The sequence below is a fragment of the Galeopterus variegatus genome, unplaced genomic scaffold (assembly GCF_000696425.1).
Source record: "Galeopterus variegatus unplaced genomic scaffold, G_variegatus-3.0.2 Scaffold1747, whole genome shotgun sequence".
NCBI classification, from domain to species: Eukaryota; Metazoa; Chordata; class Mammalia; order Dermoptera; family Cynocephalidae; genus Galeopterus; species Galeopterus variegatus.
The window spans coordinates 140,285-153,411 of NW_007727858.1; the positions used below are offsets into that span (position 1 = coordinate 140,285).

General features: G+C 36.2%; 1 protein-coding gene across 2 annotated transcripts in view; it reads right to left on the reverse strand.

Moving 5' to 3' along the window:
* PHKB (phosphorylase kinase, beta) overlaps positions 1-13,127 on the reverse strand; it is a 183,133-nt gene that overhangs the window by 111,389 nt on the left and 58,617 nt on the right. For both annotated transcript variants that reach the window (XM_008578695.1, XM_008578694.1), the window contains one exon: positions 6,641-6,756. In XM_008578695.1, coding sequence (XP_008576917.1) covers positions 6,641-6,756 — 116 coding nt within the window. The remainder of the gene's footprint in view (positions 1-6,640; positions 6,757-13,127) is intronic.

A 13,127-nucleotide genomic window follows, 5' to 3' on the forward strand; every position in this document is an offset into this window, starting at 1 on the left:
CTTACTTTCTTTCGTGAAAACTTTGTTCCCTACCAGAATCTACGCTGATCAAGTTTACCCTGATTTTCAAGAAAAAACGAGACAAAAATCTGAATTTAAGATATTACCCTACTGACTCAAATCTGTAGTCTAGCATTTCACTGCCAGTGAAAGTTTTCTGCCAGTGAAGGAAGTACTTGATGTTTCCATAGCTTAAATAAATTCCACAATTCATATGGTACTGCTAATATACTCAAGATAAGGGCAACAGCCTCTTTGCAGATCAAAAGTTGTTTTACAGAGAAATGACAAGAACTGAAACCTGAAGGAATGAAATTCAAATAAAGAACATGTGGTGGTTTAAAGCATGTACCCAAATTATTTGGCACTCCTCTCATCGAGAGGTGGGAGTCTAATATCCCTCGCTAATATGACCTGGTCTTAGTGATGCTAACAAACAGAATATGGTGGAATTAGCACTGAATGACTCTGCAGCTAGATCAGAAAAGGCAAAACAGCTCCCACCTGACCCTCTGCCTTGGGATGCGGGACCTTAGAACCCAGCCACCATGCTATGAGGAAGCTATATGGGAAAACGTCATATAGGCCTTCCAGCAGACAGCTCCTGCCAAGATCCCAGTCAACACTCAGGTACCCAAATGAGAAAGGCTTCAAGATAACTCCAGCCACAGCCACAACAGACAACAAACACATAAACCCTGAGCATGAACTATATAGCTTAATCCAGTCAACCATGAGAACCGTAAGACTTGATAATAATAAAAGATTGTTGTTTTTTAATGCCTCTCAGTCTGGAGTGATTTACTTGCAACGACAAGTAACCAGAAAAGAACCTAAGTCAGATTCCTAACCCTACCATGTACCCAGAACAATTAGGCTAATCATACTTAGTTTTGTATACTGCAAAATGTTAACCAAACGACCCTAGAACTGCAGAAAAATTCTAGACTCTTCCCTAGGCATCATATACTCTGACTGTTCACGTAAAAACATTCATCATCAAGTGGTTTTCTTGTTTTACAAGAATGTGTTCCTGATGACCTAGAGGTCCATAACCTCCAATGCACAAACACTTATATTCAGTTAATCCAGTAATACCAGCGAACCTCCACTTACAGCGAGGTACATATTTTATTGAAACTCCTCACAATATTTTGAAATGTGAAGAGAAAGTAACTTATTCTAAAGGCAAATACATAAGAAATTCTGTACTGGAGGAAATACATAATGTAGCCAGCTCAAGGTTCTGTATCTAACAATGGTGCAAAAAGACAGCTATGAGACAAATTTGAAAACTGTCTTCTAAATACAGCATTACAAAAAAAAAAAAAATATTGTACTTGGATTAGAGTAAATGTTTATTGAAATCTTTCCATTTTAACTTTCTTTCCCACGCAATCCGTTAAATAATTAGACTTAATTGAAATTCCACATTAATTTAATATCCACTAGTACTTAATCCTCTGGCAATAGCAAGCTATTTAAAAACCCGAATATACTCCTATTGTGATCTTACATTTTACTGGCAAATACAATATATACTGTTGTAAGAATTAAAAAACATTTTAATAGCACAAGGCATTCTCAGAAAATTAAATTATTCTTTTATATTGAATATATTAGTAGTAGGTGATTATTAGCAATAGAACATTTACTGAATTGATTCTTGCATGGTGGTACCTCAACATCTTTTGTTCTAAAATTCTCTTAAGAGGACTTAGATAAAGTTATATTTGGTTGGGAGATAGTTTGTAATAAAGTGATTTGTTGCATAAATCAAAGTTTTTCTATAAAAGATGAGGGGTTTGGACTAGGTCATTTATAAGCCACCATAGAATCCACAAAAGTAACTGGCAGGCATGAGAACTAAATTCACAATCTCTGCTCATTAACACTATGCTTTAATTTCCTGAACTACCCAATCATATTTCCTGGAATAATAAGGACTTTACATTATTGTGATTTTTTTTTTTCCTTTTTGTCTTTTTTCATGTCCGGCAACGGATCGCAACCCTCAGTGTCGCACCCATACCGGACCGGGACCGGCAACGGGATCACAACCCTCGGTGTTGAGGCCGCACCTCGCTCAGCCAGTGAGCGGGAACCGGTCTGCATGTGGGATCCGAACCCTCGGCGGGAGTACCGCCATGCTCCCAAGCGGCGCACTGTAGCAGTGCGCCACCGGGCCGGCCCCATTATTATGATTTTAATGAATGTTCATGAATTGCTCAGTATGGCAAAAAAAAAAAAAAAAGATACATAAAATGAAGCAGAATGAATGGACAGTAGCTTCTATCACAGTTCAATGACTAAAACATCAAAAATAACTAAAGAAGATAAAGTAGATACTTTAAGTAATAGGCACTATATGGAATAAAATACTCACTAAAAGCATCTTAAACTAAGTAAGTAGTGCTATGATGGTTACTTATCTGATATTTTAGTGATGGCTTTCTTTATTAGAAAGGCCAAGAGAACAGAACATAAAACCATTCTTCAAAAACTTGAAAAATCAGATTTTAATTCTTTTTGGTTCTACAGTCTTCTTTACGTTGCAAACACAAAATTTAACAAAATATAAAAGGTAATTTTGTTGTTAAATGTAAAATTCTACTTAGGAGCTAATGTTTCAAAAACTTTTCTCTCCTTTTCGGCACATATCCACATTACTAAATTATTAAGAAGTTTTCCCTTTTGTTTCCTGTATGTGACCGGCCATTGTGCACACAATAAGCACAAAATAGCCACCGGCTTCGTCTTCCACTCCAGCACCAAACCCCTCCCCACTTCCCTTTACAAGAAGCCTCCTGACTTAAACGGAAACCCCTTTTGCTTCCATAAGGATGCAGTTCTCCACCCCGATCCACATTAGCATAATGCCCCTCCTTGATTACATCAGCCAGCCCTTGGCACACTATATAAGCTCTACCACCCACACATCTGGTGCTGTCCTCCATTTTGAGGGCAGCCACAGGCTGCCACCCACTTTGAGCACAACCCAGCAGATTCTTTTCCTTTAATAAAACTTGAACGATACCTTGCGTCTCGGCTCACTTTCTTTCATTTCCCAAGAGCCAAAAAATTCAAAATTAGGGTTTAGGATTCAATTCATATTTTACAGTAAAGACTTATCTGTTCTCCAAAACAAAGAGGTATGGGTTTAAAGGTATCCCCAAGGAGCAAGAATATCCTTACATAAGAGGAGGGGGAAATTTAAAGATTAAAATACTTGAATTAAACTTGGAGAGGCTGAGAGTACTTGGATATGTAACTCTGGGGGCTAAGAATTACTGCTATGGTAAATAGGTATCAGAATGATATATAGAGGAAAATGTAATTAAATCTAATGGTACAGAATTAAAATGTATGGGCATTTATAAAGACTTGGAGACTGAACAAGAGAAAAGACAAACATTACCAGATATAGTTCCAGACACCCTAGGAGAAATTGAAAGGGGTATATTACTTGAGGAAAGTCAAGTCAACAGAAAAATAAGGAGAGCAGGGAATAGTTGCTTAGGAAACATTTCAAGAGCATCACAGTAAGCTTAGAGCAATAGATCCTGTTGCTCAAGTTCTGGAAAGGGTGAGGTTGCTGCTAGAATGGGGTTCTGATAAATGTAAGGAGAGTACTGTTTAGAAGGAAATTCTAGGGTTTATCTAAGAAATACTAAATAATTAAAGAATTTGAACTAACAGGACACCAGCAAACCTAGGGTTGAAACAGGGCAGATTAAGAAGGATCTGGTCAAAGCATTAAGCTAAATCAAGCTGTATTGATTACAAAATGAAGATATCCTTGAAATATCACAATTTTACAGAGAGTTTATACCCTGCTGTTCCTTCAAACTTTAGAAAAACTTTTTAAGACTTTAAAATACAATGTGATATACTAAAAATGACTTTGGATTTGGGGCCAATGACCTGGAATCCAGTTCTGGTTCTACCACCTACTGAATTGTATGATTTAAATGTGTGTGGAGGATCACAGAATCTTCTAAACATTTTTTTCTTCCTATATAAAAAAGGCAGTAATGCTCCTTGTCTAACCTAAATATATATTCTATAATTGTTCAGTGCCGCAGATTGCAATTATTAAAGAACCACTGAGTTCGGATGCTGAAGAGGGAGCCTTTGACCTCAGAACAATACATGTGTGTGTTTTGGGGGCCCCAGGGTAGAAATCTTCTCTGATACAGGGTGCAGCTTAGAAGGGATGTCCCCAATGTAGCAAGAGAAGGAAGAGCCAGACATTTTGACCAAAGCATTAGTGAGCACTAAGGCAACAGTCAGATTGTTCTGTTCTCTCTCTTGTCTCCTGCTAAGGAGGACTGCATAACACAGAGATAGAGGGAGAGTGGCAGAACAAGTCAGAAGGCAAAAAGAAATATAAGTTCTTACAGCAAGTATTACTACATATTGATTCAGGCAGTCTGAAATTATGAGAACAACTTAAGAATGTAATAAGGATACTGCATTAGGCAGTAGAGAATAAATCCAATAGGCCCAAATAGTTCTGCGGTATCTTATAGCAGCAACAGACTAAGAGTTATGACTTGATCACTGGCTGGTCCAGCAGCTCTACTTCCCACTATCCAGACCTAAGCACAGGAGGATACTGGCCTCCCACCATTATTGCCATCACTGTGTCCACAAGTGCCACAGAGCTCAGTTCTCCTGTTTCAAAATATATCCTTTAGGCACCAGAGGTGATAAAGCCAAAAAAGGCTTGTGGAGAGCACAGCTCAGAAACATTTGGGGGAAAAAAAGTTTAAAGTTCTTGAAAATTGTAAAGTACTATAGCATGGACAATTAGAAGACCAATGTTAAATGTATAAAACCCATCATCCAAACCTAAATGGCAAACTTCATTTCCCATCTATTTGAATAAAATCAGCCTGCTACAATTAAAATTAACTTTGCAGGCAAAAGGTAACAAAGAACATCAAACAATGACTAGAAAAATAAAAAGCATTAAAATAAAAACATTAATAATTCAATGTAAAGAATGGCACCTCAGTTATAGAACAAGTTGGAGCCTCTGTTTTTTCACCAGGGCCCTTCCAACACCCTCACTTTCTTGGATTAATGGTAACTTCTACCCAAGGTTCTTTCTGAGTTTACCACAGTTTTTATAAAAAGAAAAACTCCTAGTCTAAATATTTTATACTGAAAATAACAGCAGTAATATCAGATTGGCATATATTAAATGGTTATTAAAAAGGAAGGAAGGGACCTAATAATCATAAATACTGAAAAGGTAAAATTTTTAAAAAGTATCTAATCAGATCTACTTTCTTTCTTATAATTTGACTGATAATATGGAACACTGAAAACTTAATTTGGATGATGACTGAAATACATTATCTTTCTATTTTTAGTATTTGACAGATTTGCTTAATGTCTGAACTGAGCTTTCCCACAAATTATTTCTCTACTGACTTCTTCACTGATTGCTACTATTTTGTTCCACATTGTAAAAATGCCTCCCATGAGTCATAAAACCTGTAGAAAAAGGCTTACATATTAGTTAACTGGGATTAATCTGGAAGCCATTTTTATCTCAATTTTTGTTATTAAAATGTTCTTAAATGTGTGAGTACACTATTATGCTAATTCTTACTTATGCCAGGCATTTCAATGCTTCATATATATTAACTCAATCATTACAATAACTCCATAAGTAAAAACTATTTTCTTCATTTTACAGATGAGAAAACCGAGGCATACAGAGGTTACATAACCTGCTCAGGGTCACATAGCTAGTAATCTGAAGCCAGTTTTTAGTTTACTAAATATCTTACATCAACTGAATTTTTTTTCATGATTATCATTCTATCCCAAAAAGTATACAGCTGCAGATTCCCTTAACTGGTATTTCTTAGACTGTTTCCATACTTCATTTAAATCTCAGTGATACAAACTGATAACAATAACCTTTAGTTTAAATTCCTACATCTTTTAGTGCAAAATGGATAGGACTTATTGAGATACATTTTGTTTTAGTTATAAGATGATGTCCTGGGCATAGAATTAGGATATATAAAAGGTATAATCAGTCACTAAAGCTATTTCCTTAATCCTAAGGAGTAAAGGAAATTCATAATGACATCAGTCATCAGTTATTGCTGCTTATTCAAACGCACTAAGCCACAGCTCAAGTTGTTGATCACAGCTCTTACAGATGACACTGAATGTTAAATTTTATGTAAAGTGTATGAGAATCTATGGTTAGGATAAAAATCAGCTCTATAATATGAAAGGGAATTTTACATGCAACACATATATAACTGGTGTTTGGAAATTTTAATATACTTGACATTTCAAATAATGTAATTTCAAAGAGGAAAAATAAAATGACTTGGCTGAAGAGAAAGGCGAAGATGTGGATTAAATATAAAAGCTGATATGCATGTACCAACACCTGGGAAGTTGGGAAAGACACCCGGCTCCTTTCCTCCATTGAGAAAGGACTCTTTTGCTTTCATTCTAAGTGTATTTCATCTGCATCATAGGTAGAAAAAAATGTGTTAAAAATCAACATCAAAACCACAGTTCCAATCTAAGCTTTGACTTTTATTCATATTCAAATTCCATACATTTTAATTATTTAAAAAAACCTCAGATATCAGCAAATTACCTTGAATGTAGCTCTGTGCTGCCATTATTATATTTGCTTCCTCTTTCCCAGATACCAAAGTCAGGCACACGGTAAACTCTTTCCACACAAAATACAAGGTTTTGAATAAAAGAAACCTAAAAGAAAAGAAATGAAACATAAGGACATATGCAATAATAGGATCTTCAGATACAGAAGATTTAGATACCATTTGAAATCCAAATACATTCTTGCCTCCAAACACATTTTTTTAACTTGTTATAATTCTTGTGATTATTGCATTATTATGAATACCATACTCTTGTTACATTTGATTTTTCTAATATAAAGCTCACTTTAAGTGAGAATCTAATATTACACAGTATAGAAATAAGATTTAAATCCTTTTAATGTTCCAACTATAATTCTTCAATGATATATCTGAAACCAGGGACAGTTAATAAAGAAATCACACATGTTTTTCATGCAGCTTGCTCTTTTCCTTGCCACTAAAATTCCATTGACAAGCTGCACCCATAAAACTGTTGATTCCTGCATAATTAGAATAGTTGAGTCAAGATCATAAGACTTTCTTCCTGTCCTGTTCCTTAAGATAACATCTCTGATGGTAATATCACTAGTTTGTCAAAGATGTTTTTCAGGATCCTTGGAGCGAAACCAGTCTGAACTGACTGCATCCACAGACCTCTCTTCTCAGCCTGTGCAGGTGTCTGGTGAGTGAACTTTTGACGTCAGAGGGCTGAAAACTCCACCTCCAGATCATACTAATGCATCATTTTTGAACATGCGACCCATGAAGAGGCACACAGGTAGCTTGCACCTGCTCAGATAGCCAAAAAAAGTCCTCAAACCCCTTATCCAATCACTGCCCTACAAGATCCACACCACCCCAACCCACTCCCCATAAATGTCTCTAGCTCCCTGCCACGGAGGAGGTGGACTTGAGATTATTCTCCCATCTATTTGCTTGGCTGCCTCATGAATAAACCTTGTTCTCTGCTGCAAAGACCAGTGTCTCAGTGTATTGGCTTGCTGTGCATTGGGCAACAAACCCCATTCAGTTACATATTAATATTTTCAGGACTTTGCATCTTAAGAACAAAGAAAAACATAAAGCATTGTTTTTGTACTGGATAATAATATTTGTAATCTAAAATGTCCACATAAAATGTTAAATAAGTCTAAAATGTTGGAAATAAAAAAGTATTTCTCTGTTCTTCAAGGTACCATTCCTGTGTTGGGTCAACCTGGAGTCTAATCTTCCTTCTGCCTTTTCTATAGCTATAGGTACCCTTTGTTATGAACTCAAAGGTCACAAATGGAGGTGGACTCTAACTACCTAGCCACTCCATTGGCCAGGAGTCATAGCTTCCATGGAAAGGTCAAACATTTGATGAAATTTACACCTTCAAAAGTAACTATTGAAAATAAAAGATTATGGTCAGTTCTTATCTAATAAATGTTTATTCAACTTCAAAAAGTAATTTCTTAAGTGGGCTATAGGCCCTGATTTTAAATTTAGTTATCATCTTAGGTTCAATATGGCAAACTGAATACATGCATCTGTCTACTCTTCATCACAAGATCCTTCGGAGGTGGCAATAGACACCTCCTACTTCCACCCTACACACATATAACATAATGTATATGCTTTTAAGAATGAAAGAATAATAAAAAAAAACCAAGGCAAAGTTCCACCGGTACACCAGAAACTGAGAAATCATAGGAAGAAAGAAAGCAGATGGGAAGGAATTGGTGGAGAAATCAAAGCAAAGGAAACCACAACCTCTCAAAATGGTTCTTCCTTGTTTTTTAAGGCCACCAGAAAATCTCTAAAGTCACAGTCAACAAACAAATTGATCAAGAGTTGATAAGGGAGTAGTCTACCTAGGTTTTCTCACAAATGATAAATGGCTGGGGCACTTGAATCCCTGACTTTTCCATTCTCCTCCCCAACGAAGAGACATTTGCCCTCAGGGCCAAGAACAGCTCACTCAGTTCAGTGAAGGAAAGAGCAACTACAGTGTTGGGGACTTACAGAAATAGAAGAGAGTGTGAATTAATCCTAGATTTCTACAAACCACATACTTATCTCACAAGCTTTCCACTGAAGAGTACAGCAGTGCATACCCACAGTAAAAACTGTTTCACTTTGAATATGGTAAGGTTATCCCCAGCTTTCCACATACCATGCTACCTTGCTTCTATACCTGCATTGTAAAAAAAAAAAAAAAAAAAAAAAAAAAAACCTGTTCATTTTCATGATGTCAGCTCTTCCACTGTCTGAAAATTTATTGAGATTTTATAACACATACAGAAAATACTTTATAATTTGTTAGATCTCCAAGTATAAAGCTGTGAAGCCATCTAAATCCCCCCCTTTCATGAAAAGCTTCTCAAGTGTGTAGTCTACATATCTGAGCTGATATCAGGACCACGGATAAGCCCAAGTAAGGGGTCTGGTCAGGCTGCACTTTCTCCTGTGGAGAAAACTACAATAGCATTCACATATTTGTTAATTGTTCCCCCTCCCAATGTAAGCTCCCTGAGGAAAGGGATTTGTTCTGTTCACTGCTATATCCCCAGAGAATAGTGCCCAACACAAAGCAGATACTTAATAAATATTTACAGCTTGACTTCCACCTCATCACCCTCAACTACAAAAACTATAGTTGCAAGGATTACCAAAAGATAATTCTTATAAAAGTCCAGTCATCCATCCTCACCCATCTCTTTCTCTCTATCACATCCTTGTGACTACATCACATCCTCCACTTGTTTCCAAATTTTCTGATTGCCTCCTCTGCTTGCTTCCACCTCTTCTGGTGGGCATTCTTTAAAGCTCTATCTTGTTCTCTCCATATGCATACCTCATCCCTCTGGCAAGCTCATTCACTACCAAGGTTTCAACTACAGATAGTGGTACAAGAGAAAGTACACACAGCACAATGCAAAGACAAGAACATCACACATGGAAGATCTGGTTTTGCTCTTGGCTATACAATGCAGTAGCTATGTGACACATTGTAAATTAGCTTCACTACGCCCTGGTTTCTATAAAATGAAATAAATGATTGTTTGTGTATTTTTACAATTCAGTGGGGTTTTTTTCCATTCTAGCCCTAAAATGTATAACTTATTCCTTCACTTATATACCAATTATAAAATATTTCCACTTAGATTTCCCATTAAACAACATATTCTAAACTGTTCCACTTAGAAGCGTTTTTTTAATTCTGCTTTTCTCCATGAGACCACTGATTTTCCAGGCTCTTGGCCTATAAATCTTGAACTTAGCTTTGGCTACTGTTAAATAAAATTTATAAGTGGCCATTGATTTGGACTGAACTACTTCACTAGGCCCAATAGATCAGACCAAACCAGAATGGAGTCACTTGTGCTAGGTGCCACATAATCAAAGTAAACTTTGAAAGGGGCGAGTTTTCCAAAAACACAGGAGATGCACAACAACCAATCAGAAGGAGCCATTTACCTGAGACAGTATGGTAAGTAAGTCCCCTCTGTTTTAACAATATAAGGAAAGTAACTGAAACAACCAATCTGCATTTTGTTCATTGTTTCTGCTTTCTTCAACCCTTTGCTGCCTATAAAGCCAACCTCCTCTCTGCCCAGCTCAGCAGAGCATCTTTTCTAAATCTTTGGATGAGATGCTCCCCAATTCATGAGTCACTAATAAAAGCCAATTCGATCTTTAAAATTTGTTGTAATTTTGTCTTTTCGCACTACTATGTCTCCTTTGTACCCCATATTCATTTTGCCACCAAGGCCTGCTATTTTTCACATCACTTCTTTGGTCAAATAAGTTTTGTGAATCTTGACACACTTATAGTATTGCAACTCTCACATTTAACACTCAAACCCTCCATAATCTGCTCACCGTGTCCCCACACGCCTCTATGTATTTCACTATTCTCTAACAGAGCTCTGGGTTCCAACTGGGCTGGTTGGCACTAGTCTTGCTCATTTCCAACTGAAAGACTTTTCTATGAATCTTCCCTCAGCCTCAGTTCAAAAGTTCACTCAGGCCACAGTTCTTAATTTTTCTTTATTTCATATGTTTTTTTCCTCCTTACCTCTAATTAGTATATAGGCCCACAATCCGTTATTTGCAATCCTAAAATACCATCAGCTCTGAAAACCAGCTGTTTTTTTTAACTCATTTGTCAGCAAAACCCAGAATTGAGAAAAGATTATCTGCCTTATGTATTCCACTTTGCGTGAATTTGTATATGCCTTATTGCAAAAATATTAATGTGCTGATTATGCGGTTCTGCCTTAAACCCTGCTGTGGTTATTACATAAGGTATCAAAAACAGTTACTTCTTTTAAACCAAAAAATTCTAAAATCTAAAACACACTTGGTTCCAAATTTCAGATAAGAAACTGTGGACCCAGTGGGGCTGGCCAGTGGCTCACTTGGGAGAGCATGGTGCTGGTAACACCAAGGACGAAAGTTTAGATCCCCGTACCAGCCAGCTGCCAAAAAAAGAAATTGTGGACCCATATAACTTCTCTGAACTCAGAAATGTAAATTTCTTGTATTTCCCACACAAATAATACTGTGCTTTAATAAGGACTGGGCACTTAAGGAAATATGAGATTGCTAACATATGAAAATAAAAATCACAACCATTTCCAAGGTCAGGGTATTTTGTATACTAATTTCAATCCCGACTCTCTTTTTTGTATCCCATGTTGTCCATCTTCACACCAATTTCTAATTTGTGTTACCTTGCTTTGAAGACATGTACCTTTGAAATCCACTTCCAGAAAAAGTTTGTAGAAAAATATTTCTAATCTGAAAGAGCTAGAACAGTCAGATTCAAATGTTGTCTGTGGTATTTTCTGCATATTTTAAGAATACCTTCAAAACAATAACACAAATATCTGAAATACTTTCAAAACAGTTACTACAAGTGAAGCAACCACATTTTTGGATATAATGAATTAGAGCAATACTGTGCTAAAGAACAAAATCTTAATGGACTTAATAAAATTTAAGTATCACAATGACAAATTAGAGATTAAGAGGGCCTCATATTAAATAAACAAATATAATTTTAATTAGTTTACCATAAACTCTACAAAGATGAACTTAATTCTCTCTATATATATAACTGAAAACATTCACTATTATAAATCAGTATTAATCAAATTGCATAGTAAATCCTCAATTCTGAGAGTTAGGCTCTTAAACACATATATGGTAGAAAAATTTGTCAATAAAAACTTAAGATATTATGGAAAAATTAGAAAAGGAGGACTGAAGTTACAAATGACCCAATAGAAATCATTAAAAATAAAGACTTTAATAAATGTTCACTGAAATAAAACAATTTAAACCGAACACCAAATGCTAAGCTTAAATGATGTTTTTACTATACATGTTAAATAATTATGTATACTATACAACTAATTTCTATTTACTCTTCCTTCCTTACCAGAAACATTTCAGGATCTCTCTTCCCACAGTTTCAGAAAGATATTTGTAAATTAATTTTGCTTAAATGGAGATAAACGCTTATTGAAAGGCTTTTTCTCCCCTCTGTCTTGTATTCAACCAAATATTTCCAGCTTTTATGATTTCATGCACTCACTAGTGTGACTGAGCCCTACCTTCAGACAGTGGTTGCTTGGGAAGGAAAAAGCTCTGGGCAGCCCTAATTCACTCCAAAAACCCCCTCCTTGATACCCAAAGTGAAGTGGTTTTAGTCCTCATTGTATTTATTTTCTCTTAGCCTATTTCTTCTTCACTCTTTGTTTTCTATGACCTTGATACTTTTGGTAACTTTGTCACATGTCCCTCAACTTCAGTTTGTCTAATGCTTTCTCATAATTGAACTGAGGTTATGCATTTCCGGCAATATAATGGAAATAATGTTGTCTTTCTTATTGCATCTTAGCACAGAACTTGTAACGTCAATATGCCTTCTAACTGGTGGTGACAACCCTGATCACTTAGTTATGAGGGTACTTCCAAAAGTTCATGAAAAGATTTGTATTATCTTTTAATTCTATTTTTCCATGAACTTTTTGAAATACCTTTGTACAGTTGTTGTGGCTTCTGCCAGGGTTCTACTCTATAATGTTACAACCTTTCCCTCTGTAGTTAATAAATATCCTGAAGGGGAATGCTCTGAGACTACATAAATTCTGTTTCTCCCCATATTTTCACCCACTAATTTCAGAATTTATTAGTACATGTTATTTACAGTAATCATTACTGTAGTTCTTACCTAAACATTCTTTTCTTTTTTTTTTTTTTTGTCTTTTTCGTGACCGGTAAGGGGATTGCAACCCTTGGTGTGGTGTCACCCGCACCGCGCTCAGCCAGTGAGCGCACCCGTCATTCCTATATAGGATCCGAACCCGCGGGAGCGTCGCTACTCTCCCGAGTGCGCCACGGGGCTGGCCCTAAACATTATTTTCTAATTCCCTTTTTACTTCTACATTTATAAATTGAAATCCTTCCATAATAAATTTTTTT